The 27,815-nt window shown below is 58.4% G+C and overlaps 1 protein-coding gene across 9 annotated transcripts in view; it reads left to right on the top strand.

Annotated features, from left to right (window-relative positions):
- NOL4L (nucleolar protein 4 like) overlaps nt 1-27,815 on the top strand; it is a 144,918-nt gene that overhangs the window by 100,588 nt on the left and 16,515 nt on the right. For 2 of the 9 annotated variants that reach the window (XM_054467037.2, XM_063659126.1), the window contains exon 5: nt 12,382-12,523. In XM_054467037.2, the coding sequence (XP_054323012.1) occupies nt 12,382-12,523 (142 nt within the window). Of the gene's footprint in view, nt 1-1,887; nt 2,029-2,510; nt 2,612-3,585; nt 3,813-11,484; nt 11,837-12,066; nt 12,092-12,381; nt 12,524-27,815 lie in introns of those variants that run through there. The other 7 variants (XM_063659128.1, XM_063659130.1, XM_063659127.1 and 4 more) reach the window with 7 other exon arrangements.

Genomic DNA, 27,815 nt, shown 5'->3' with positions numbered 1-27,815 from the left:
CTCCCGAGTAGCTGGGATAACAGGTGTGTGCCACCATGCCCATCCAATTTTGTATTTTTAGTAGAGATCGGGTTTCACCATGTTGGCCAGGCTGATCTCAAACCCCTGACCTCAGGTGATCCACCCGCCTCGGCCTCCCAAAGTGCTGGGATTACAGGTGTGAGCCACTGGTTATTTCTCTTTCATCTCATCATTTAGAAAGTCAATTAGTGACAATGAATGTTTTGTAGAGTCCAGGACTGTTGTGTTGTGGTTTCTCTTTCTGGATTTCTTGTCTGGTTGTCTCTTGAGGAGCAGATTCAGGTGAAGCATGTTGGGGGAGCACATGGCTCAAATGATGCTGTGTCTTCCAGTGCCTCCCTTCAGGAGCCGAGGACATCATGTCTGGTGGCCCCACTTTGGAGGCTGCTGAATTTGATGACTTGATTGGGAAGTGTCTGCCAGATCACTCCATTGTGCAGGTACATTTTCTCCTGTCATTAATAAGTCATTTGTGGGGATAATTTTTTTTTAACGTTTTGACATGCTTGAAGAGTGTCTGCTCTGGTCACGCTAAGATCCTATTTGTCCTAATAATGGCAAACCAGAGTCCCATGGCCAGGTCCCCACTTGTGGGACATGCTTACTTCATATGGGAAGCTGCATGAAAGGGGTTTGCTGCTTAAAAAGCCCCATCAGAGCATACCCTAATCATCTGTTTACAAAAGCACCTAATGTCTTCAGAGGCTGGAGGGGACCTGTGGCAGCATTGTCCCCCCGAAGCAGATGGGATCAGCTTTCTCTGCCATGGTCTCCTACCAGGCTGGGGCCAGAAGAAGGGACACATCACTGGGAGAATTAGTGGTCAAGAAACTAGGTCACCCGATTCCTCGTTGGGACTCATGCTGTGGCCACTTTAAGGAGTGGGGGAGTGGCACAAGGACACTGAAAACAACCTACACAAGGTTACTCCAGGAGTGGCAGCTCCTGTAGGAATAAGGATCTGGGAGATTTCTGAGGGCTTCAGCACACACACATGAAAACTCGCCTCATTTGCAGTGCTGCTCAACAGCCAGGTTTCTGCAGGGCTCTCAACTGTTTTCTGTGGGTTGAGCAGGGCTGGGCTGTTTTATCTCAGGGATAGTAAATGAGTTCACATTTCATGCCTACAGAAAATCACTGCTCTGCCCTCCTGGGCGGTACTAGCTCTCTTTTATTAGTCAGAGAAGAGGTGGGTTATCTGGGTTCAATTCCACCTTTGAACTTCAGTTGGATTTGGCTTTATATTTCAAGCTCAGATGTCCACCACTGCTGTGAAATAGTAATTCAGGCCAGGAGAAGTCAAAGGTCTCTGAAATGTGGTGGGGAAAGAGGGAAATCCTGAGTCTGAATTATCTCATTTTCAGAGTGAGGATGGACAGTTCCCGCGTTGGAAACGCATTTCCTGGATGAACTTAAGAGCTGTGGCCACTAGTTCGTTCTAAAAATCATTATTGGGCACCAGCATGTGTGGATAAATAAAGCCTCCCACCTGCCCCACACCACCGAGGATGAGAAGATCTAGTAAACGGGGGAGAGTGAATTGGTTTGAAAACACATTTGATTTCAGGAATAAAAGGTGCTAATGAGTAAATGTGCCTAAACCCTCTTTTAAAAAGAAAGTGTGAGTTTTCTATTGACAGCAGAGTCTTGAGCATGTGCGGAAGGAAGGCTGCGTGGCGCTAATGTGATGTCTTGTCATCATTTTATTTTTCTGACCGGTAAACGTCGGGCTCTGAACCTGTGGGGTTGTACTTCGCACTCGCGGCTGTAGAGGGAGCCTTGTTTACCATGGATTGTTCACAATGCAAAGCTTTCAGAGGAAGAAAGAAAAAGGCTTTTTACAGAAAAAAAGTTGGAGGGTTAAAGGCAGTCTGTTTCAAAATTGCAAACAATCGCAGTGGCTGTCTCGTTTTCTCTTCTCTGCTGGTTCCACCGTGAATGAATGGTAGCGTAAAGAGTCAGTAGAAATTGCCCTTCCTCTTCGGATGCGACCAGAGGAATCAGGAGGTGGGATCCTTATCGGGGTTTTTTTTAGTTTTTTTTTTTTTTTTTTTTGGCAATTTCCCCACAGAATTCCACGAGGGCAGCTCCCCATTCTTGTTGAAGCACAAGCTTTTTTCGAGGCTGATCTGTGGTAGCGGAGGGTCTGGATTTGGAGGGCTGGGGTGGGAATGGATCCCTTGACCCATTTTCTCCATCGGGGTCTAATTCTGCGGTTTGGTGACGAGAGTGTTGCTTTTCCGGCCGAGTCCGAGGTTGCTCGGAGGTCCAGGGATCCCACTCCGCGACGCCCGTCCCGCCTCCTCCTGCGCCCCGGGCAAGGGTCTGTCAGCCGGGGAGACCGCATCTGGGATCCGCGTGGCCCCCCTCCCCGGCGGTGCCGTCTCCGCGGACAGTGCGTGCCCGGGTCTGGGCTGGAGCGGCGTCCCCGAGATTATCCTATTACTTTACAACTGTGGCTCGCGCGCCGTCAGGACCCGGCCCGGTGTGGGCTGGCGGAGCACAATGACCGGCGGCGGGGCGGGGGCGGGCACGCGGGCGCGAGCGGGCGGCGGGCGCTGGGGGTCGCGTAGATGTTTGGGTCGAACAGGTGAGCGCCTCCGGGACACTCGGGCGCCCGCGGGGGACGGGGAGGAGGGCGGAGGGGGTGTAAACTAAGTGGTGGGAAAGAGACAAAGGAAGAGTGAAGAGCGAGACGGTGCGGATGGGGAAGGGGGAGGGGCGCGGAGGGGCAGCCGGTGGGCAGCCAGCGCGCCGAGGAGCTCGAGCTTGAACTTGATCAAGCACTGGGGGCCCTGCCGTGGGGGTGGGGCGGGGGCACGGCCGAGAGCCGGCCACGTGCCTGGCTTTCCCAGCCCGGGGTCTCGCTCCGGCCGCCCGGGGGAGCCGAACCCCGAGGCCCGGCAGCCCCGCCCCACAAGCACCCGCGTCCCTGGGGACCCGAGAGACGCACGGGGGTCAAAGGCTGCCCGAAGGGGCCCCGGGCGCCGAGAGTTCCTGAGGGTGCCTGAGTCACTTTCTTTGGGCCAAGTCTCCCTCTCCTGGCCTGACCGCAGACAGCCCGCCGGGTGCCCGCTCCCCCCAGCCCCCACCGGACCCAGAGACAGCAGCCTCCGGGAGCGATGGATAGGCACAGATCCCAGCGCCTTCTTTCCGGGCTCAGCCCGGTGCAAGGATCTTCCTTGAAGCGCTTCCCCCTTAAGAGCGCGCTCCCCTCCGAAGCGCACGGCGGCGCGTCCAGCGCGCCCTTATCCCCCCCTACCTGGCCCAGCGCCCCCTCCTTCCTCCTCTTCTCCCCCCGCGCCTCTCTCCCTCCTTTTTCCTCTCCCCTCTCCCTGGGTGCCTCCTTTTCCTCTCTCCCCTTCCCCCCGTGCCCACTCCTCCCTCTCACCCGCCCCTCCGCCACCTCCTCCTGCTCCTCCTCCTACTCCCCCTCCTACTCCCCCTGCCTGCGCCCTCCCTGCGCTCCCCTCCCCCCCGCCCCCGCCCCCGCCCCCGCCCCGTGCCCGGTCCCGCCCCCCTCTCCCGCCTCCCCGTGCCCGGTGCCCCCTCCCCCTTCCTCCGGGCCGCGGCGCCGCCGCCGCTGCCGCCGCTGCTCGCCTGGGCCCTCCTCCTGGCCACCCCCGCCCCCGGGCCGGGCAGTGACGCGCCGCGGCGGTGCCAGCCCCTCTCCCCGGGCGGCCGCGGCAGCAGCAGCAGCAGCAGCAGCTGGAGCTGTGGGGCTGTCACCGCCGCCCGCCCCGCTCACTCGCGGATCCCGACCGCCCATCTCCGCCTCGCCTCCAGCCCAGGTACGGAGTCCGGCCCGGATCCCGGCGATCGGGCTGTTTCCGGGGCCCCGGCCGCCGCCCCCCTTCTACGGCTGCTGCCGCCGGCCGTTGAGCTGCGGTTAGGGGGGCGGGGGGCTGGGGGCGGTTCTGGGGAGGGTGGCGCAGGGGGAGCTTCCTTTGCCGGGGCTGAGGAAGGGGGCGCGGGGGAGCGGCTGCGCCCTGGGCGGAGTGGGCTGGGGCGGGGGGCGGGTGAGTGTGCCCGAGAGTGGGGGGGGGGGGGCGATGAATGCTGCACTGTGGGGGCCGCGGGGCGCCCAAGAGGTGTGTCTGGCCCCGAGCGCCCAGGGTCGCGGGGCGCACCCCACTCCCGGGGTGCGCGCCGCGGGTCCTAGGGGGCGGTGATTGTGCGCGCCGCTCCGCGGTATTGTGCGACGGCCGCTCGGTGTGCAGCGGGCTCGGCACCGCGTCCCGGGGAGGGAGGCGTTCTCTGGCGGCGGAGTGGGGGCCGGGCTCGGGTTGCCGCGGCCGCCACGAGAAGGGAAGTGGACTGTGTTTGGGGATGTGAGGACGGGAAGCGTTGAGTGTCAGGGAGGGGTTCCCCGGCGCGGCGCTGGGAGTTGAGACGCGGTTTGCAGAGTTGAGCCCACTTCGGCAGGCCCGGGTCCCTCCCGGGAGGGGACGGGGTGTCCCTCTCAGGTGCACCGTCTGACCGGAAGCTGCGGGCGTCGGCGGCCTCTGGCGAAGGGGCCTTCCTTAATGAGGGGACACGGCGGGGCGGGGGCAACCGGCCGCCTCGAGGGCGCGCGCAGGGGTTAAGTTGGATTTACACCTCCGCCCGCTCTCTCCTCCCTCCACCTCGTCTTCAAGGCTGGACACTTTGGGTGGGGAGGAGGGGGGAGTGCAATCCGCATTTTTATTCCAGCCGCTCGGGAGCAGAAGTGACCCTGCTCCCACCCGGAGCTGCGTTTGCCCGAGTCCGGCCGCCCCTACCGGGCTGCGCTTCCTGGGGGAAGTTCTCATTAAGCCTCGCTAATTAGCATTATTCCTGTAGAAAGGTTAAGGTTAGACCGTCCTTTTCCTTATGGGAGGCCCACCCCCTCCTCCCCATTCCCTACTCCCTCCCCTCTCCCCAAGAGCACAAAAGCACAAAAAGAAAGTGTGAAGAGGCTCAGATCAATGGAGAAGCCACAAACCCATTAATTCAAATGGAACCTTTTTTCCCCCCTCTAAAACATTGATTTTCCTTTCTGTCTGCTCTGAGGGGAGATGAATAACCTCCTGATTTCACCTGAAATGGTGTTTGGACTCTGTGATTTCCTCCTCTTTCTGAGAAGGATTGTGGCTTGAAATAGATTCTCCCTTGAGATAAAGCCCTACTTATCCCAGAATCAGCTGGCAACCCCAGCCTGCCCCCCCCAACCCCGCCCCACCAACTCACACACACCAAAGGGGGTGTGGGGAGAGGTGTTCGGGGGACCTCATGGCTCTTCTGGGGAGAGCCATCTGTGTGATGGGACCAGGCCCCTGTCTTGACCCCTGACACAGGCCGGATTCTGGACTGAGTTGGTCTGGGGAAAAGGCCCATTTATGGCCCAGTCCGTGTGGTAGTTTAGCCCCCCAGGTAGTAAATTACCCCTTCATTGGAAAGCCATTAGGGCCTAAATGTGTCCTTGAATAATATCAAGCTCCTGTCTAATCCAGGCTCAGTCTGGGCTTGCTTTATAGAGCAGGGTTTTAAGACAGCACCTCTTGAGCTGGGTGACACCACCCTATTCAGCACCTTCCTGCCGCACAGTGGGAACAGAGCTCACTGCGGCCTTCCTCCCAGCTGAGAAGACGCCTTTGGGTAACTTTTCCTGCCGCCCCTACCCTGGGGCTCTGTGGAGCTGGACCGCCTGGGAATTGCTCAAGAACTTTTTCTGTGTTGTCTGGGTTCCTTTCTTGGAAGGACAGCCCTGCAGGGGATTAGCTCACAGCGGCTCCCTTCCAGCCTTCCTTTTGGCTGGAGGATCCCTGTCTGCTGAAGTTCCTCTCTCCAGCTTCACTTTTAAAGAAACCCCCATTAATGGCAGGGTCTGAGGGTACCATACCAGCGAGGCCCTCGTGGTGAGGAATGCTGATGGGGAGCAGCCAGGTGCCTTTGCTTAGGAACAAAAGCCTGTTTTCCACTCGATATACAGTGGGAAGGTGTGGGAAATGCTCACTTCCAGCATCCAGGCGTCCATGACAGCAGGGACAACAGAGGACCACATGTAGATGGGAATACGCTTCTGACAGACACAGTGTGTGTGTGAGTGTGAGGGAGAGAGAGCGAGAATGCCTCCAGTGTGGTAGGTGATTGGCTGTGTCTCAGCCCTTCCTGCCTCATATTTCCCAGAAGAGCTGGTGCTTGCATGGCTAGTAAGCAGAGGAGGCATGTTTGCAGGAAGGAGTGGAATTGTGCAGGGAGTGCTGGAAGGCTGGCCTCCTTCCCTGGTGGCTAGGTGGGCTTGGGGTGTAGCCATGAAGCAACAGCCTTGGGACCCCACACCCCCCAGGAGCTGTGGCTCAGACCACCCTCATGTTTCATGTGTGGGGCCCCTTCACAACAAGGATTTGAACCCCTGTTGCTTTAGATGCTGGGGGTTTTTCGTCTTCCATTAATAAGCCGTCTGATGAACTGAAGTGGTTAAGTTGGGGTCACATGCGGTTCAGTACCTTCTTGGCATGCTCAGAAGGCTGTGTGTGTAATGCTTGCTGACATGGAGACAAGGGGGAGAGTCGCCTCGTGTGGAAGAATGTCCAGGGCCTGGAAGGGGCCTACAGGTGCCCAGAAGGAGGGGCCCACCAGTGGGTTGAGAAGAGACTCCACTTTGGGATAGAGCTGGTGCTGGGGCAACCGCCTGAGGCTGGTGTTCTTCCCAGTGGGAGCTTTAGCCTCCTGTCGAACAAGCCTGGGGGCTGTATAGAGAGGGGTCTCTTTCCTGCTCCGCCCAGAAATATCCCCTGCACATCCCTGCCCCCGCCCTCTGAAACACACACCCAGGGCTCCTGGTCAGGGCTTATGGCTTACAATTGCACTAAATTCTCAGCAAATCCTCCTCCTTTTCTTTCTCAAGCAAGCTGTAGAGATAGAATTACAGCTCTCAGGAAGGGTCTGGAAAATACTGTGTGAGGCACGCCCCAGGATCCCAAGTCCTGGAGGATGCAAATGGCTCAACTTCAGAGGCACCAGGAACCCAGTTCCAGAGAAATTGACCCCAGTTGTAAAATAATCAGGTTACTGATAGCACCTGCCCGTAGTTACAAGCCATGGATACAGGCCCGTTTCCACCATTTCCCCTCTGGTCTCCCGTTTTCTCCTCCTCCTGGGCTGGGCAGTGGTTATGCTAGTTACCCTGCAGAAGAGGAAGGGCCTCAGAAGCTGGGTGGAGAGAGACTGAACCTGTCCATGAATTTTGGACTGAAGATAAGAGCAGGGAGGGTCTGGTCAGCTCCTCTCCTCTGCCCCAGAGGCAGGGCTCCCAGGTTGGGGTGTGTCCCAGAGGCTGCCTGGGTGCTACCCATCTGCTTGCCTAACTCTTAAGTTCCCTTTTCAGAAGAGCATTTGGCTTTGGCTCTGTTACCCTGTGACCCATGATGGTTTTGGTGCTGGAATAAATGATTGCTGGGTGGGCAAGGCCACGGGCTTCAGGGTGTCCAAAGGGCAGAGGCTAGAGAAACCAGGGGGTAGCTGACTGGCCAGTCACATGGGGACTGGGGAGAGGGAACCCAGAAGTAATGGATTGCTCATACTTTTTTTTTTTGTAAATAGAGACAGTCTCAGTGTGCTGCCCAGGTGGGTCTTGAACTCCTGGCCTTAAGCAAATCATTCACCTCAGCCTCCCAAAATGTTGGCATTACAGGTGTGAGCCATCGCACCCAGCCCCCACTTTTATTCTCTAATGTAAGTTTTGTTGAAGTTTGTTAACAGAAAGGGAGAAATCAGCCCTCAATTCATCTGAGATTCCTGAAGGGAAAAGTAAAGAGTGCCCTGTGACCTCTGGGTGAGCCGGTGAGCACCTTGGGTCTCTGAGCAGGCCTGAGGCCTTGGCCACTCTCAAACCTGCACCAGTGCCTCCAGCATGGCCCTCTGGACTTGGGTGTATTTTCCCCCTCTGCACAGTTGTCGTCGACGAGTTCTGATCTGTGTGTACCTGTAACTGCCTGTGTGATTAGCCTGCTTCTCCAGCCTTGGCTTAGGATGTGAGTGAGGGACTGGAGCTACAGTCTGCCCATCTGCGGCTGGGGGGCTTACACCCATGAACTGGGTGTGCTGCGCCAGACAGGTTGCAGAGGGGTCTTGGGAAGTCTTCTTCTCTAGCTCAGCCCTTGAAAGTCTGGGTGTTGAAGGGTTTGTGTAAGTCTGACCAAAGCTTATTTTTATATGGTGTGTTTTTGAAAAGTTAGGCTTAATAGACTTGATTTCTCACTTAAAAAAAAAAATTGCTGTTGCAGCCAGGTGTGGCAGCTCACACCTGTACTCCCAGCACTTCGGGAGGCCAAGGCACTTGAGCCCAGAAGTTCGAGGCCAGCCTGGGCAATATAATGAGCCCTTGTCTCTACAAAAAATTAAAAGTTAGCCAGGCGTGGTGGTGTATGCCTGTAGTGCCAGCTCCTCGGGAGGCTGAGGCAGGAGCCTGGGGAGTCGAGGCTGCAGTTAGCCACGATTGCACCACTGTACTCCAGCCTATGTGACAGTAAGATCCTGTCTTTAAAAAAAGCTATAGCAGTCAAGATATCAGAACCTTAGAACCACTTTTCACAAAACTGGGGCCCACGTGGCAGAACCCTGGAGGCTGTGGGAAAACTCCCTGGGGAGCTGGGGAGAGAGCAGTCATCGTTAGGTGACTAGGCAGTGTGTCCACAGTGTCTCTCCACTGCACCTACAGGTGGGTCAGAAGTTTTGCTGGTCCCTTTTCCTAGCTAACAAGGCCTGGTGTAAAGGAACCCTGCCTTAGTTATCTATGTCCCTAGTACAGTGCCAGCACATAGTAGATGCTCAATAAATGTACAGCAACTCACTGAAGAAAGTGAGCATACATGAGAGAGAGAGAGAGTGTGTGTGTGTGTGTGTGTGTGTGTAAATATAGCCTCATCACCCATGAGTTCCCTCTGGGCCTCATCTTGAGACACTTGGTTGTTAAGGAATCTGGTTCCTCCCATTGAAGGGAGGAGATGTGGTGAGGTGGCCCATGGTGCGGTGACAGTGTGATGCAGGCTCTGGGCACAGGCTGTGTGGGTCTACACACCAGCTGTGCTGCTGGCTCCGTGCCCCTGGGCAGTTGGGGTAGGCGGGGCAGGCCTCGCAGGGGCAGTTATCAGAGCTGGAGCTAGGCCTGACGTGGGTGCCTGTGTTATGGGGTCATGGGAAGAAATCTAATAAAATCCTTAGCCTGAAGTCCCGTGCCTGTGGGCACTGGGTGCTCCTCCTAATCAGGTGATTTTGATGCCAGGTTAGGTGTAGCCCACCTTTTCCCAGTGGGACCTATCAAGGGAGTGAGGGTTGGAGGGGGCGTTTGGGTGAACAGTTCAGTGATGTGAGCCAGAGAAACCCTGGCTGTGTGTGGGGTGGCTGGCAGCGGCAGGAGGGAGGTATTGCAGGGCACCAGGCCGCCACCAGCCCACCAGCCTGCATCCCGGGCTTCATATGCCCTCCATTCAAGAACTGTGCGCAATGGGACCAGAGTCCTTAATTGTCAAATTAATGCAGCGTCCTCATTAAACACCAACACCATGCCAGGCAATTCAGTTGATTCAACAAGTCTCACTGCCTTGTGTGGGATTCAGAGGACATACGGTCTGGTCCCCACTGTTGGAAGGACCGAAGGTTTTCCGGGGAAAGACAGGGCAGAGATCCACAAGACAGCGACAGCTGGATACAGCTTGGAATTGGGATTGTGGTTCACAGCAGCAGTGTGGGTTTTAGGCGAGGGCCAACTCAGTTAGGAGGGTGTGTCCAGTCCTTGGCAATTGCACAGATCTGGCTCTGCCTCGTATTAGCTCGTGACCTTGGGCAAGCGCCTTAACCTTCTGGAGCCTCGGTTTCCTCATCTGTGGAGCGGGGCTGTCAACTGTACCTACCTGGTGGGCCTGTAGTGAGGGTGAAATGCCACAAGTCCAGGGGAGCGCTGGGCCCCTGAGAAGCTTTGCCTTCTGTTGTTATGGTTTTGAACTTGGCTGAGTGAGGCCAGAGTATGCGACTGAGTGGAGTTCAAGAGCCTTTCTCCAAGCCAGAGATGGCAGGTACGACCCTGCCAGGGTTACGTGCACTGTGGGAGGGGAACTTTTCGTGTGGCTCCTCTGCCCCTGTGTGCCCGCCCACGCCTGCCCACAGTGGCCTCCTTGCCTCTCCTCAAACCCAGCAGCTTGTGCCCCACTTGCTGCTGCCTGTGCCTGAAACATGCATGGAGCCACACAGACCTCATGGGCTCCCCTCCTCACTTCTCGCAGGCCTCTGCTCCAGCGTTTCTGACCCGTGGGGTTTTCCTGGGCTGCCCTGGCAAACAGGTCCCTCTGCCCTCTCGCCCTGCTTCCGTGTGCTTTGCGGCCCTCATCAATGTTTTTCTGCTCATTGTCCATCTCGCTCGCGGATTGAGGGGTGCCAGGCAGGCCAGGAGTGTGTCTGGTCCACAGCTGAGTTTCCCAGCACCTAGCGGGGAGCTTGGCCCATAGTAGGTGCTCAGTAAATACCTGCCGAATGGATGGATGGGGAGTTTGGAGTAGGTGGCGCTTTCAACTGTTACTAGAATACTCTGTCTTTTAAGTCATGAGCATTTGAACAATACCCAAGAGTCTTCCTCCTTCAGCTGTGACTTCAGGTCAAACCCAGAGCATGGCACCCCCTGGGCAGCCAGGAAGTAGCAAGGGGCCCAGGCAAGATGCCCTGTTCCTGGTTCTCGGAGCCCGCATGGCATGACCAGCTGGGAAGATGGGGAGCCGGCTGCACCTTGCAGCCTTGCTCAAGGCTCCAAGGAACCTTCCCCTACCTGCCAGCCTCTTTTCCCCCTCCCCTTCATCTCCCTCAATCCAGTTAGCACAGGGGAGAGTTTTGTTGTCCCTTTGTACCCTTTGTGCAGACAGCCTTTTGAACGTGTGTGTGTGTGTGTGTGTGTGTCCCCCTCTGGGTGTGTGAGCAAGTTTTCACGAAGGAGGCTGTGGGTGGAGGTGCTTGTGTTTATGGAGCAGGCAGGCTGTGGGAGGGAGGCAGAGTGAGTGCGTGTGCCTGTGTGTGGGGAGAGGACACTAGAGGACACGTGGGCTCTGTCCATCCCCCGAGGCCCTGGGTGTGCCGCGTGGGGACTGCAGGCGTCACAGCCCAGCTCCTGTCCTCTGGATTCAGCAGAGGGTCCACACTGCACAGAAGCTATAAATTCCAGGAAACTCCCTACCAGCCCAGCCGGTGGGGGAGGGAGTGGAGGCAAATCCACACTGGTTCCCTAGCACTTGGAGCAGATGTGTCTGCCTCAGGGACAGCAGCCTAAGAAAGTTCCAACCAAAGTGTGTTTGCTCACTATAAAAGAGGCATCTGTGAGGGGGGCCCCGGAGGGGAGGCTTGGGGAGTGCTCTGTCAGAGGTCCTCACTGGGGGCCCACAGAGGCCATTGTGTCTTGCTGGGGGGAGGCCAGAACTCCGGGTGTGGGAGCCGCTGGGTCATCTTTCTTGGTTTTACAGCCAGCTCCCAGGCACAGTTGCTTGCTGCTCCTGAAAGGCTGGGCCTGGAGGAGGTGGGGGCCCTTCCCGCTGGAGGGCTGGGTTGAAGGGGCCCCGCCCCGGGGGTTCCCGGATGACTGGCCAAGGGCTGGCCGAAGCCGGCAGGGAGGGGAGAGGAGGCAGGCGTGGTCCTCTCTAGCAGGCCATCCGGCTGTTTGGAACGCCCTGGCGGCCCCCCAGGCCCTTGAGCTGAACCCCCTTTGCGTCTGGTCCGAACCCTGGCCTGCCCCGCCCCCTTCCTTCTCTGCACTTCTGGGGCTGGCCCTTTCAGCCCTGGAAGCTGCCCAAGAGCGTATCTTTGAAGCACAGCAAAGGTTAGGAAGGAGGAAGACAGAAATGTCCTCTGGGCTGGGGGAGTGGGAGAAAGGAATTCCATGCATGCTTCCTGGGAGTCAGGGCTCCAGGCCTGCTGGGGGCACTCAGCTCAGCCTCAGTGCCCGGTGGCCGGCATGTCCTGCTGCCCGCTTCTTGCTGCCGGGTCCTGTGCAGAGTGAGCCCTGGTCCCTGGGCTGGGAGCAGGGAGCGGCAGCCCTTGTTTACAGCGCTTGTTTCAACCTTGGCTCACAAGGGTAAGAGCCAGGCCCTGCCATCCGCCCCTGCAGGATGCGAGACCTCATAATTGTCTTCAATTACAGACAGTGCCGGCCCTTAGCCTTGGCTTCCGACAGGAACCAGGCCGGGGCCACTTCCACCGGGCAAGGGGGAGCACCACCCAGCCCTCACTTCAAGGTTTGAGGGCTCCCTGCGGCCTTCAGGTCACTCCCAAACGCCCACTGGCCCTGGGGTCCACCCACAAGGCTGCCTCAGGCTGATGAGAGCCCGTCCCTGCTGAATGCCCACCTTCTTTGTCCCTGCTCAGGATGAGACTTCTGTGAGCAGCGAGGATTTTGATATGAGCGACTCCACATGGATGTCAGCTGACCCGCACCTGGCCTCCAGCCTGAGCCCCAGCCAGGACGAGAGGATGCGGAGCCCGCAGAACCTCCACAGTCAAGAGGACGGTGAGTGCCCCTTGGTGGCAGTTGAGGAGGGGCTGTGCCCGGCCCCCTGCTCCCAGTTGTCCTCAGGTGAGAGGTGTGGACACACTCCAGGGTGGTGGAATCTGGGCCAAGGCCTTTGGGTGGCTCAGGCCCAAGCTTGCACTGCCCCCAGTGTTCTCAGCATCTCCATGGGCCCCAGTGCCCCAGCCCCTGGCTTCTTCCTCCCAAAGATGAGGGAGAGAGCCCATGGGACTGGCAGCCTGCGGGGCGGGAGGTCTGCCTGGTTGCCGGGATGCCATGGGCTTCTGCAATGTGGGTTTCAGAGTTACCAGGGGCAGGCCTGGGAAGGTTCACAGTGTACCTAACCCAGAGCAGTTCCGCTGCCCAGCAAGGGAAACGAGCTGTGTTTCTGCAGCCACATGTGAGGCTATAGCCCGGGTTACCTGGTGAGTGACCAGGTGGTGCAGCTGTCCACAGGCATCCTAGCCCCTTGGGATGCGACGCGGCTGGCTGGGGAGCTGTCCGGATTCTTCCCTAGCCCTGGCCGCCTCTGCGCAGGGCCTGCCAGGCAGCCTACTCTGGCCTCCCTTGGAATAGAGGCTTCCTTCTCAGGGGTTGGAGAGTTAGGGTCAGGAATCAGACCCCAGAGATCCACCCCGGCCTCCACGTGGACTCCCCCAGGTGGTTGGGCTCTGGGACCCTGGCATCTACCTTGGTGTGCCAGGGTTGTGAGGGGGCCCTGTGAGCACAGCACCCCAGCATCGCCTTTGTTTCTAGGGAGGAGATGGTTGGGGGCAGGGAATGAGTGAACTGGGCCCCAGAGAACTGGGGTGTAGGAGCCGGAGCTAGCAATTAGGAGGGGTTGAAGGTCGAGGCCTGGAATGTGGGAGGGAGGTGCGGGTTAAAAAGGGGTGTAATGTTAACTCTGTGAAACGGGTCAGCCTTAAAGAGTAAATAAGGGGTAGGAGCCTTGCTGTTTGGGTCAAAGTTCATCTCCACGGCAGAACCTGCGCGCCTGCCTCCCGAAGGCCTGAATCCGGCTTTGTTTGGGAGGAGACCCAGCCTGGAGGCAGCTGGAGGTGTCTGGGCCAGGGGCTGGGGAGCACAGGGAGTGGCTGCAGGAGGAGTGGGGTGCGTGGCGGCCGGCAAAGAAAAGGCTTTTGTGCCTGATGCCTCGTGAGGTCAGCGCGACCCCCTCGTGCTGCCAGCCTCCCAGGCCAGTGCCGCCTTCCAGCGTTCCCACGGGGGTGGGGACTGGTGGGGGCAGCCACGTGCTCTGGGGGGCTCTGGGGCTGGGACAAGCGCAGCAGCTGACCTCCCGCCTCAACTGAGCCGATTGAGGCCACGCCCAAGGAACACTGAGGGCGGTGCCTGCAGAGCCCAGCTGGGGCCGCAGGCTGTGGTCCCCCACAAGAAGGGTCTGGGACAATTTTTCAGAAACCCAGAGGAGTGTGGCTGAAGGGGCCATGGTCCCCCTACTCATTCCCAAGCAGATCTCATGCTGTTATTCCTCATGACCACCCTGTGAGAGTGTGATCTCTCTTGGAGACCTGTCCTGGGGAGGTCTGGTGATTTGGGGGCCGTCAGGATCAGGTAGCTGACAGTGGCATTTCTGTGGGGTCCATGGGGCTCCCTCAGCACCTGCTGCCCGGAGGCTGGCTGGCCTGGCCATGAGGATGAGGCTGAGAGACACAGGGAGGCTGGGGGGTCCGTAGGTCCCCAAGAGCCCAGTGCGGGGTCAGCCTGGGGTAGTCACACGCCGCCTTCCCCTCCTGATGGACACCAGAGCTGGGACAGGGAAGATGCTGCTGACCGCAGGGCCGTGGGCCTCACTGTCCACTCCGAGGCACTCATGGAGTTGTGGGCCACCCCGCTGGCCGGCTGAGACCCCGGGCAGAGCACAGGCCTTGGGAAGGCCCAGGCAGCTGGCCTGGCCTCTGCTGCCCCTTCTGGGCCTGTGGGCCTGTTGGTGTCTGTCCAGAGCAGTGGGTTTGCATCCTAGAGTCCTGGGCCATCTTCCGGCCCCCCTGGAGACATACAACCAGCCCCTCTTGAAGGTGCTCATGGTGCAGAAATGTGAGGTCCAGCTCCCATGAGTGAGTCAAGGGGCTCCCATCAGAGCACTCTCAGGCCCCTGTTATTGATCAGGACTAGGTAGGGACAGCCCAAGCAGAGGCACCCGCTTTAGCCCTCTGTGTGTTCCACTCCCTGCCCGAGGGTCTCCATCGCAGAAGCCCCCCAACCCCACTGATGCCCAGGTGGGCTTGGTGTGTGGGCTCTGGCCCTCAGTCCTCCATGGAAGTCTGAGGCCTGCTGTAAAGTCAGTCTTGGTCTCTGCCCTGCCCCTGGGACTTGGTTGCGAACCTGGCCCATTGTCAGTACCTGCTGAATGTCTGTTATCCCCGAATGAACAAAACGTTTACTGAGACCTACCCAAGCACACCATTGCAGAGCAGATGGAGGTCTGCCTCTGATGGGGGATAAGTTGGGTTGTTTGTTTCTAGGGACATCCCTCCCATCTGAGCACCTGGGCCTTTTCTCTTCGCCGGGAGTGTGGGGACTCCAAGGCTGTGCCGATGACACACCTGTATTGGTCCGTTTGGTGCTGCTATAAAGGAATACCTGAGGCTGGGTAATTTATAAAGAAAAGAGGTTTATTTGCTTCACAGTTCCACAGGCTGTACAGGCATGGCACTAGCATCTGCTTGGCTTCTGGTGAGGCCTCAGGATGCTTACAGACATGGCAGAAGGTGAAGGGGGAGCAGGCATGTCTCATGGCGAGAGAGGGAGCAAGAGAGAGGGAAGAGGTACCAGGCTCTTTTAAATAACCAGCTCTCGCAGGAACTCATAGTGAGAACTCACTCCATACAGCACCCAGCCACTCATAAGGAATCTGCCCCTCATGACCCAGACACCTCCCGCCAGGCACCTCCAACCCTGGAGGACACATTTCACCATGAGATTTGGAGGGGACCCAGATCCCAACCATATCAGCACCCCATCCCTGCTGACGAGTGATCCAGCCGGGAGTGATATCAGGGAGCCAGGCAGTTAGCACAGATCTACAGCTGTGGATTTGTTGGGGCCCTTCTTTAAAGATTTTAACGAAGGCAGATGAAGGCTGAGTGGCAGAGCAAATCCCATGGCGGAGACCACTGGGCCCAAGAGTGAGTTGTGCGGGTGCCAGCTCTCACTCCCCGGGAGCTTGCCTCTGAGCTTCTACCGGGGTGAGCATCTGCTTGTCCTGAAACTGAGCCCAAGAGTGAGTTGTGTGGGTGCCACAGCTCTCACTCCCTGGGAGCTTGCCTCTGAGGTTCTACCGGGGTGAGTGTCTGCTTGTCTTGAAACACAGTTAGGCTTCTTCCCCCAACCCTGCCACTGGCTGCCAGTCTTGGTCTCCCAGACCTCTTTACACCAGTTCCCCACACTCTGAAGTCCTGGGATGCTCTGGGGTTCCTGCGATCACAGCTGCTGGTGCTTGTCAGGGAGCACCACTCACAGTGCCCTCATCTCATGGGGAGGAAACTTAGGATCAGGGAGAGACTTGGGGCGACTCAGCCAGAGTTGGGGAGGTGCCAGCGCTTCTCCTCTCTCCCCTTTGGCAGGGGCAGGGGCCATGTGTGAGGGTCCCCAGAAGATGGGCAGGCGAGCTAGGGAACCAAAGAAGGCTCTCTCCACACACTTGGGGCGTTCCCTCCTTGGGGCCCAGGGCCATGCGGGCCAGCTCCTGCCACAGTTTCCTGCCCAGGCACGGGCCAGGTCCCCTGAAGACCCTTGGCTAAGCCCCGGCTGAGGCTTGAGCTTCCTTTTGGGTCTGAGCAGGGCTCTGTGCACATCATAGGGTGTGGAGGGAGGATGCCTGAGAGACTTTGTCCAGAGGCACTATGGTCTGGTGTTACCTTAGGGCTGAACAGCACATCCGTCTGTACTTACACCGCCACCGGTGGGATGATCTGTTTGATGCAGTCTCCTCCCCAAGTACCATAAGCACCCTGAGAGCCAGGACTCCAGCACCCAGCACAGGGCCTGGCACCGCGCAGGTGCTGGGGTGCTGTTTGTTGAATGAATGAGTGGATGAAAATGAACGAAGGCATGCACAGAGGCAGGTGAGCCAGTGCGCCTCCTGCAGGCTGGGGCTGGCCCGGGTTCCTGACCCGGCAGGCGGGGCCGCTCCTTCCGTTTCCCCTGGATGTGCTTCAGCAGGCCTCTCACTCTGCCCCTTCCTGAGCGGAAAATGTGAGGCCCGCCTGGCCTCCAGAAGGGATGCGTGGGGGCAGGGAGCGGACATTACTCACCTCCTGGGCAGACAGGAAGCCAGCACCAGGGGAGAGCAGGGGTCTGCTCGCTGGGCCTGCTTCCGCCTTCCGCAGGGTGGGCAGTCGGGGGGTTGCTGAGCAAGAGTCGTGTGGAGCCCTGGCTGGGGCAGGTCAGGGCCTGGTGTGTGCGCCTCTCAGATGAGGCCGCTCCTCCAGCCTGGGCCTCGGGACACACTGGGGCTCCGGCACCGTGCAGGCCTGAGTCTGGACAAAGGCACTGAGGGCCCTTTGGCTCTTCCAGGTTCTTGGCCACTTTAGTCACACCAGCGTTGGCCTTGTGACACACAGGGGTGATGAGCCCTGTCCCCACCTCCCTGGAGGAGTCTGCGGTTTGGTTGAAGCCAAACAGGCACCAGCGTGGGACCCCTGCAGGCTGTCAGCTTGCTGAGGGCAGGAGCCACATCTTTGTAGAAATGTCTCTTATTTCTCCCCTTATTTCAGAAGTATTACAATTATTGTAGAAAAATAAAGGAGAAGGCCAGGTGTGGTGGCTCACACCTGTAAGCCCAGCATTTTGGGAGGCCGAGGTGGGCGGATCACCTGAGGTCAGGAGTTTGAGACCAGCCTGACCAGCATGGAAAAACCCTGTCTCTACTGAAAATACAAAATTAGCTGGGTGTGGTGGCGGGTGCCTGTAATCCCAGCTACTCCGGAGGCTGAGGCAGGAGAATCGCTTGAACCCGGGAGGCAGAGGTTGCAGTGAGTCGAGACCGCGCCACCGCACTCCAGCCTGAGTAACAAGAGCAAAACTCCATCTAAAAAAAAAAAAAAGAAAAAGAAAAAAATAGAAAAATAAAGGAGGAAAAAAGAAAATGAAAAATAATGATGTCTGGGGCCCTATTTTTCTCAGACTTTTCTATGTATCTAAGTAACCAGAGCCTCGTTTTCTTTTCAATGAGGCAGTATTGGCGCCACCTTTTTTCTCACCTAGTCATTGGCCTCCCCGACACTGATGTGGGCCAGCCACAGTTCAAAGGTTGTCTAGTCAGCCCGGTGACTGGGGTCCCATTCCTGAGCCCACTGTGTGCCCAGCCTGACCCTGCTGTGTGCCCAGCCTGACCCTGTGAGCACAGGGCTATACATGTCGCTGTTCCACAGGGCAGGAAACGTCGTCTCCGAGGGGAAGTAACTTGCCCAGACCACAGGGACTGGGTCTCTCCAGAGCCAGCGTTTTGGCCACTCCTGTGGAAGGACACTCGAGTCCCTGTTTTTTTTTTTTTTTTTTTTTTGAGACGGAGTCCCGCTCTGTTGCCCAGGCTGGAGTGCAAATGGCGCAATCTCGGCTCACTGCAACCTCCACCTTCCAGGTTCAAGCGATTCTCCTGCCTCAGCCCCCCGAGTAGCTGGGATTACAGGATTGCACCACCACGCCTGGCTAATTTTTGTATTTTTAGTAGAGACAGTGTTTCACCATGTTGGTCAGGCTGGTCTCAAACTCCTGACCTCATGATCTGCCCGCCTCGGCTTCCCAACATGCAGGGATTACAGGCGTGAGCCACCGTGCTTGGCCAAGTCCCTGTTTTTCATTGCTGGAAGTGGCACTTCAGGGTGCCCCTCAGGGCTGGCCCCATGTGGCCTGAGTCTCCTGTCCTGGGCTTTATCCCCAGGCCCTAGCACTGAATAGGTGCTCAACCAACAGCCACTGAGTCCTTCTTGGCAGAGATGGGGGATCAGAGAAAGGGCCTGGGAGGAGGTGGCCTGGGAAGCTGGGCAGAGGCGTGGCAGCAGGGGGCTGGGAAGGGAGGAGGTGCCCGATGCCAGAATTGAGGGTTTCTTGGGTCACCTGTTTCCAAAAGCTCCCTGTGACCCCAAGCTCCAACCAGGAGAGAAGGGCAGAGGGGCCACAGCCAGGCCATCTGGGGAGGGTCTGGCATGGAAGGGTTCTGGGAGGATGGAGTGGTCGGGCTCAATATGTGGCGTCCTGTAGGCAGGTCCTGGGCGCTGTGCCATGGATCTGGCTGGCCCTTCCCCAAAGTATGCTCCTGAGCTAGCCGACCCCCCAACTCTGGGCCACAGCTTCTCTCTGTGACGTGGGCTGGGGGCTGCGGCCCCTCACCCAGGCATGCCCCCAGGAGCTCTTAGTGAGAAGACCAAGGCTTCTTACCTCCTGGCCCCTGCTGCCCTCAGGTGGGGCCCTCTGCCACCCAGAAATGCAAACTGGGCAGCAGGGAGGGCCTCTGGGGAGCAGGTGTGTTTCCTGAGCGCCCAGGGCTCGGTATTTACAGCAGCAGTGCTGTTGGCCTCTCCTCCTTGGCCCGGCCCCCTCCCCAGGCGCCTCCTCCCTGGCCTCCAAGAGGTCTGCAGGGAAGTGTGAGGGCACACAGAGCTCAGATCTTGCTCAGCTCCCTCCTTGCCAGGCAGCCTTGGGCGGGTGCCGACCCCTTGCCGGGCTGGGGGTGATCATCTTGGCCCACCTTGCCAGGTGGTTGAGGACCAGATGCGGAAAGCACAGAGGCCCGTCGGGGGCCAGGCTGGGACTGGATGTGGGCAGTCTTCCTCACCTCCCCCAGATTCTCTGAGCCCTGCACGCCACCCCCTTGGTCCGGTCTTGCCTCCTCAGCCAGCCTAGTCTTCCTTGGTCCCCTCTGCCATGGAGGCCTGTGGGAACCTGACCGTAGCTTACCTCACAGCCACCCTCAGTGGCATCCCCGCCCCTGCTCTCAGCTCCCAACCACCACCTGGGTTGTGCTTCTTCGGAAAGGGAGCCGGGCTAGGGGGTCCTTGGTGTCAACCAGACCCAGGCACTCACAACTTGTCCTGAGTCCCTGTCCCTCCCTCCCCACCCACATGCGCCAGGCCCTGTCCAGGGACCCCGAGTTCCCAAGACCCTGCTTCTCAATCTGGCAAACGCCAGACCCATCCCAGGTGCCCACACTGATGGGCAGCTAAGCAGGCAGCGAGGAGTCAGTGCTGCCATCCAAGGAGAAGGTGCCAGGCAGAAGTGTGCCTCTGGCTTCTGGTACTCAGGGTGCCATGGGGTGTCCCCAGCACGGGGTGAAGCCATTCGAGTGAGGGATCAGGCAGGAGGCCATACGGCTGGTGGAGAAGGAGCTGGTGGGAGTAACGGCCAGGCCACCCGGGCTCAGAGACCATTACCCGCGTTACCCCTGTGCCGCGGCTCCTTCTAGTGTCCTCCTCAGGTGATGCCCACTCTCCCCTGGGCCCATCCCTGGGTCACAGCAGCCCTCTCCCACCAGGGGGCACAGAACTCCGGCCTGCTGCTGCCTCCCCCTGGACCCAACACTCATGGCCAGACGTCTGCCCTGGTCAGTATTGCATGGCAGGAGGTGTGGCCCCTGCACCAGCCTCCCTGGGCTGGCCTATGAAAGGCTTCTCTTGCAGTGGGCTTTTAAGCCAAGCCTTCTCCCCAGCGCCTGCTCATTATGGCCGTGTCCATTGCCCTGACCCTAATTCTCACAGCTGAGGCCAGAAACCAGAACTGGGCCCCATTCTCTGGGTGCCGGTCCCACCCACCCCCACCCCAGGAGCAAGAGCTGTTTGTTCCTCCTCAAGGCTCCAAATACCCACAACAGATGAGCAGGCGGCGGCCTCCTGGCCTCCCCTCCCCCAGGTGCAGAGAGCTGGGGCCCAAGCCTTCCAGGGATTGGCTTTGGGCCACACTGGCAGTCCCGGGTCACAGGAAAGTGTCCATCATCAGCTGGGCCGCAGGCGGCACAGACAATGCTGGGCTGTGCTGGGCCCCGGCCCGCCAAGGGGTGAGAGACGCCGGGAGACAGCACCGAGAGATCCCTTTATCCAGGAGTGGGCGGGGCGTACACAGCCCTGGCCTTGTCCGGGGTGCTGGGGCCTTGGGTCTCCAAAGGCCTGGGGAGGACAAGCTCTGGGGCCTGAGGAGCTGAGAGGTTCACCTACTGAGAAAGTGGGGAGGTGGGCCAGGCACGGTGGCTCACGCCCGTAATCCCAGCACTTTGGGAGGTTAAGGCGGGTGGATCACTTGAGGTCAGGAGTTTGAGACCAGCCTGGCCAACGTGGCAAAACCCCACTTCTACCATAAATACAAAAATTAGCCGGGCGTGGTGATGGGCACCTGTAATCCCAGCTACTCAGGAGGCTGAGGCGGGAGAATCGCTTGAACCCAGGAGGTGGAGGTTGCAGTGAGCCAAGATCACACCACTGAACTCCAGCCTGGGCTACAGAGTGACTCCATCTCAAAAAAAAAAAAAAAAAAAGAATGGAGGTGAAGGTGAGCCTGGGCCGGTGGGGCCATGTGGGGATCAGTGCCCTTGCCCTTCGCCACCGCCCCTCAGCCCAGGACACACACAGAGCTCCATCCTGCAGGCTCCTGTGTCAGGCCAGGCCCTCCTGAGGCACCTCCACCGGGAGCCTGTTCAAGGGTGACTTTCCCAGGAACCAGGAAGTGACCAGGCCGCGTTGGCGTCATCACCCCGACCTAAGGACTGCAATGCACCGAACCCAGACTGGCTTCCGGGAGGGCTGGAGGAGGGCCTGCCGGGGCTTTGGGGCCAGGGCCCTGCCCCGTGAATCATTCACACATGGTGGCCTGGAGTGGCTCTGTTTGCTCTGAGAACACGGGGAGCAGGCTGTGTGTGTCTCGGCTCGATCTTTGCACACTGAATTAGTGTTTATTTCTCACCACCTGTGCTTGGCCTGGAGGACGGGGCCAGGGAGAACAGCCACACCCAGGCAGTTCATCCTGGGAGCACTTCCCCGGGGCATCAGTGGCCAGTAGGTGTTGGGGGAGGGGCTCTAGGAAGTGGAGCGGTCTGGTAGCAGGGGTAGGGAATTGTCCCACAGTACAGATGGGCAAATCAAGGCTGGCCTTGGAGGCTCCCAGAATGTCTGAGAGCACTGGGCGGCCTGGGTGGTGCTTTGGGGCTGTCTGGGCGCCTCCATTCATCCCGGGTGATGGGTCAGTGACTTCCTCCTGGAGCCTCTGGTTCCTCCCTGATGTCTGCTGCAGAGGGTGGTTGTGCAAATCAGGCGTGATGAGTTACCCGCCGCCTGACACTCAGGACCTGACGTATAATTGGTGTCCACCTCCCCCTCCACTGAAGGTGGTGTCTGTCTCCAGTGCCCACCACTTGAGCCACCTGTCCCAAGGCCTGAACATCATCTGCAGCTTGGACACCTCTCTAGGGGCCAGGACCCCCAGGGTCTCTGCAGAGAGAAATGATTTCAGTTTTAGGGGAAAATCTAGGTGTGCGACGTCTAACTCATTAGCCAAGGACAGCTACTGAGCCTTGGAAAAGGCTAGTGCAGACAGGTGTGCAATACACGCTGCGTCTCAGCGGCTCCGTAGAAAAGAAGAAGGTGAAATATCTCAGCTCTGATAACACGGTATCGACTATTTGTTGAAATGGTACTATTTTGGATATATTGGGTTAAATAAAGTAGGTTATTAAAATTGATTTCACCTGTTTCTTTATTTTTAAAATGTGGGTACTAGGGCACTAAAATCCCTCATGTGGCTCACACTCTGTTTCTGTCGGACAGTGCTGCTCCCGACTGTGAGGGTCTAGATTGGCACCTGCCTAAGGAAAGAGTGATCAGAGTTTCAGCAGGAACGCCCGCTGCCCGGGCACTGAGGGGCACACGCAGAGGAGGCGCGTGCTGTGGAGGTAGAGGAACTGGCGCCCCGGGGCTGCAAAATCAGGGGGCAAGTGTGGCACCCAGATGGGGGGCATGGGCTCCCTGCTCCATGGCTGGGGCCAGGCCAGGCTGTGTGAACCACAGGGACAGAGCTGGGCACTCAGGAGGGCATTTGTGCAGGCAGCCGGGTCCTGAGGGCCACGTGGAGAATGCAGGTGCCCCGTGTGGCCCCATCACCTGGGATGGTAGGGTCCTAGTGTCCCCCATTTGACCCCTGCGCCCCTCCTGCCTTTCCGGAGGAAGAGCTGGGCAGCCTGCCCTGAGCCTGGTGCTCCTTGGAACTATGCATCATGTAAACACGGCCCGGGCGCTGGCCTTTGTCAAAGCAGGCAGGGGGCCAGCCCTGGGGAGGTGCACGCCTCAAATTCAGAGCAGCGTCAGCACCCCCAGACCACAGCCCATAGCCCTGCTGTCCACGCCTCCCTGGCCATGGTGGGCCGTGGCTCCAGCAATCTCCCGCCCCCTCCTCCCCTGTCGCCCTGTTGTGTGTGAATTATTGATGCCCCTCCCGTCCCCCGCCTGGCTGCTGCTGTGACAGAGTCTCATGGAGGCGGCACTGCCTCCAGCAGCCACACCTCTGGACACGGAAGGCAGTCTGCACACAGGGCCTGCTGGCCTCCAGTGGCCGTGTACCTGGCCTATGGTCCCAGGGATGGTGGGCCTTCCCGTTCTCCGAGCCTAGCCTGGGAGCTGGTGGGAGTCGCCCACCGGGAGAGGGTGCCACTGGCTGTGGGCCCCAGAGCGCGGTGTGGCGATTGGTGGTTCGCACAGAGCTGGGCTTGTGCGGGCTGCGGGGCACTGGCGCCCACATAAGGGCATTGTTTGCTGAGGTAAAAGGGGTTTTTGTCTCCTTCTGGAGACGGGACAGAGGGAGGAACAATTTCCCCCATTCATCACTAATTCCTCCATTTGAATAGCAGCACATTGCCCCATGTTCAAATAGACGGACACGGCAGTCCTTCCCTGCCCGTAGGCATTCTGGGCACAGGTGGTGGGCTCCGGGTCCTGCCCAGATGAAGGAGTCACCCTTTGCTACAGCGGGGAAGGCCTGGTTTTGTGGAAATGCTGAGAGGGGGTGCATCCTGGGCTGCTTCCCCAAGGCCCCTCAGGACATGTCTCTGCTGCCTACGCAGCCATGGGCTGGGGGCAGGCCCACCCTGCTGCCATCACGCTGGGCCCCAGCAGGTTGGCTTCAGGGGTGACCCTCCTGGAGGGGCCTCCTGGAAACAGCAAGATGGGGACCAGGTGGGGACAAGAGGTCACCTGGGCACCCTTACGTTCCACTTCCAGCTCCAGGTGTGGAGGGTCCATCCAGAACTCCCAGCTTCCCACTGAGCCTCCCAGCTGGAGGCCTGCACCCGTGAGGCCTGTGTGCTGGGGCTTCGGTGCCCATGGAGCCAGCTGGGTTTCTTCACAGAGTCATAAAGTGCCAGAGCCCAGGAGGGCGTCAGCAGCAACTCCCAGGACTGTAGATAAGAGGAGGCCCAGGGGGTGGCCGTGCCCAAGGTCGCCCAGACTGCAGGACCCTACACCCGCACCATCTCTGCCCAGGCCCCACTGCATTCCATCCCAGCATGGGTTGGTGTGCCTGTCTATGTCTCTTTTAAATCTTTTTTTTTTTTTTTTTGAGACAGAGTCTCGCTTTGTCGCCAGGCTTAAGTCCAATGGCGCGATCTTGTCTCACTGCAACCTCCATCTCTCGGGTTCAAGCGATCCTCCTGCCTCAGCCTCCTGAGTAGCTGGGACTACAGGTGTGCACCACCACGACCAGCTAATTTTTGTATGTTTTAGTAGTGATGGGGTTTCACCATGTTGGCCAGGATGATCTCGATCTCTTGACCTCATGATCTGCCTGCCTCTGCCTCCCAAAGTGCTGGGATTATAGGCGTGAGCCACTGCGCCTGGCCTAAATCCATTTTTATTAAGGGTTGTGGGAGGCAGAATTCCAATTGGATCAAAACCCAACTGCCCCCAGTCTCTCTGTTCCTTCTTTCCCCAAACAGTGACAGGCACTTTCTCCTGGCCAGGTGCAGTGAGGGGTGGGTGTGAGGGCATGAGCCCTCCCGTGGGCACCACCCCCTCCTGTGGGTACCAGCCTCCTCAGGACTGAGCTGGCCGTCATGGTGAGGTCCCCATGTGGAGAGATCCCAGCCCCCGAGTCCCATCCCTTGGCCTCTGCCAGGGAGAAGACCCTGGACTACTCAGAGACCAAGCCATTGGTGTGAGCCTGCCCCTAGCCGGCATAAGCAATAAGGAAATTATTACCTCCCTCACCAAAACCTCTAGGGCCTTCCTAGGTGGCAGGCACAGATGGATTTCAGGGGATCATCTGTGCCCCCTATCAGCCCTGCTTTCCCCAGCGTGGGCCTCCCTGCACCATGGGCCCAGCAACCCCAGGTAGAGAGCACCTTCCCAGCCGTCGCAGCAGGAGTCCCCGCGTGATGTCCTCGGGCCCAGCTTGGTCACACGCTATCACCAGTTGCTGTGATGGGCTGACTGGCCAGGCCTGGGGCATGCACTCACCCCGGCGAGCCTAGGAAGACTCAGTTGCCCCCACCAGAGGGAGGGGTGTGATCTAGGGGGCAGCAGGAGCCATCCAGGCCCACCCACTACAGCTGCACCAACTCTGGTTCTCTAGGGCTGGGGCCGCTTCTGTGAAGGCTGGGCACAGGCCAGAGACACAACAAACACAGTAGTATTGCAAGGAGAGGATAAGAAATAGGTAATTTCTTTCAAGCACTTATCCTCTCCTTGCAATACTACTGTGTTAGAGGAGGCTGGGCGCGGTGGCTCACGCCTGTAATCCCAGCACTTTGGGAGGCCGAGGCGGGTGGATCACGAGGTCAGGAGATCGAGACCATCCTGGCTAACACGGTGAAACCCCATCTCTACTAAAAATACAAAACATTAGCCGGGCGTGGTGGCAGGCGCCTGTAGTCCCAGCTACTCGGGAGGCTGAGGCCAGAGAATGGCATGAACCCGAGAGGCGGAGCTTGCAGTGAGCCGAGATCACGCCACCGTACTCCAGCCTGAGCGACAGAGCAAGACTCTGTCTTAAAAAAAAAAAAAAAAAAAAAAAACAGAAATAGGTAGAGGGGTCAGTGTACCAGAGCAGGGCGGGAGCTGGGCTTACCGAGAAGGTGACCTTTACGCAGAGCCCTGGAAGTGAGGGACTGCACCAAGGGGACGCCCGGGACAGAGTGGAGCAGGAAGAGGGAACAGCAAGTGCCAAGGCTGGGTCACAGCTGGGGTGGGTGGGTGAGCCATAGGGGCTCGCTGGAAGGGCCTGGTGGGCCCAAAGGAGGGACCTGGCTTCCAGTTGGAGTAAACTCAGCCCTTGGGGCTGCAGCTGGCATCAAATCTACTGCTTGTGGGGCCAAGGGACAGGCTGGACCAACCCCACCCCGAGCAGCACCTCTGCCACTGCTGGTTCATGAGGCTTCAGCCCTCGCCCCACCATCCCTGGGATGGCTTCTGCAGAGCTGTGGCCCATAGCCAGTGCCACGATGGGGATTGGGGCAGGCAGGGAGGGCTTCCCTGGTGGTGCTCGGGTTAGCACGGAAGGGCAAGCAGGAGTCGCCGAGAGTAGGGAGAGACCATGGCTCAGGGGCCAGAAAGCTGGTGACACCCCTTTGGAGCCCTGTCTCCTCTGGAGCCCTCAGGTTTGATTTGTCACTGCTGGAGCATGAGCTCCAAGGGTGGCAGTCACCCCCATCCCCACAGTGGCTCTCTCACCGGGCTCACCTCAGACTGTCACAGGCTGGGCTCCGGGATCCCCTTGCAGTCTGGGAGAGCCTTGTGCGTCAGCAGTGGGTGAGTTATGATGTGGGAAAACGTGGGGTGCAGGGAATCGGGGTTTCATTTTGAGCTCCTGCCCCATCTCGGGCACCATCCGACCTTAGAACCGTGTTTTATGGCTGTGGGACACACTCTGAAAGGAAACGGAGGCTCCAGAAGGTGGAGTAGCCTCTTCCAGCCACTCTGCGGCTCAAACCTGTGGCCTGCCCAGTTGGCAAAACATAGGCCTCAGGTTGTAAGCAGCCCCCAGAGCATGTCGCGCGGCGGCAGCTGTGTGGGATGGGGGCTGGCATGCCGGGGCTGCCGGAGCGGAGCTGGGGGTAGGCGAGACCTTGGTGTCACTGGGGAAGACAGGCTTTTGCCATCCATGTTGTCCCTCTGAGTAGGCTCTGTGTGTGCGGCGTGAGAAAATGCAGTAATGGCAGATAGAGCCTATAAACTAGGGTAAAGGGGCTGTTTTTGGTCTGGGTTTTTTGTGTGTGGTAAAACGTGTGACATAAAATTTGCCATTTTTAAGTGTACACTCCAGAAGCACCGTTATTTCCACAGCTTGTTCATCCCCCACCAGAAACTCTGCACCCTTTAAGTACTCACTGCCCATTCCCCCAGCCCGTGGAGCCTCACTGTACCTTCTGCCTCTGTGAGTTTGCCTGTTCCAGATGCTGCGTAGAAGTAGAATCACTGGGTATCCTTGTCCATCTGGCCTGTTTCCCACAGCCTCGTGTTTTTATCATCCACATTGCAGCGCTTATCCAAACTTCATTCCTTTTCATGGCTGGATACTATTCCATCGTATGAATAGACCACATTTGTGTACCCATTTACTTGTCAAAGTTTTTAAAAATATAAATACTGGGTTGGGCGCAGTGGCTCACGCCTGTCATCCCAGCACTTTGGGAGGCCGAGGTGGGCAGATCGCCTGAGGTCACGAATTCGAGACCAGCCTGGCCAACATAGTGAAACCCTGTGTCCACTAAAAATACACAAAATTAGCTGAATATGGTGGCGGGCGCCTGTAATCCCAGCAACTTGGGAGGCTGAGGCAGGAGAATCGCTTGAACCTGGGAGGTGGAGGTTGCAGTGAGCCAAGATCGCCCCATTGCACTCCAGCCTGGGCAGCAAGAGTGAAACTCCATCTCAAAAAAAAAAAAAAAAAATTAGCCAAGCGTCGTGGTGTGCGCTGCTGGGGAGATCGCTTCAGCCCAGGAGGCGGCAGTTGCAGTGAGCCCTAATGGCACCACTGCACTCCAGCCTGGGCAACAGAGCAAGACCCTAAAAAAAAAAAAAAAAGTAAACCATGTAAATGAGTCACCAATATTTTAAAATCTGTTTATATAATGGTGCAGATTTCCAGTTTCTTCTAACAGCTTGGAACATGTGGCCATACGAGGTCCTAGCACCTGGTGCCTTACGGGTCTTACCCGCCCAACCACTTCCCTGGCCAGACCAGGGTGGCGTCTGAGTGCAGTTAGGGGAGGTTCTGCCCTGGCACTAGTGCCTGTCGATCCCAGCCAGGCAGCCGGGGGCACAGCCCCGAGGCAAAGGTCTTGGTAGCTGGGGAGTCTGGG

Source organism: Pongo pygmaeus, chromosome 21, assembly GCF_028885625.2.
Source record: "Pongo pygmaeus isolate AG05252 chromosome 21, NHGRI_mPonPyg2-v2.0_pri, whole genome shotgun sequence".
Lineage (NCBI taxonomy): Eukaryota > Metazoa > Chordata > Mammalia > Primates > Hominidae > Pongo > Pongo pygmaeus.
This window is presented reverse-complemented; position numbering and strand designations above follow the sequence as displayed.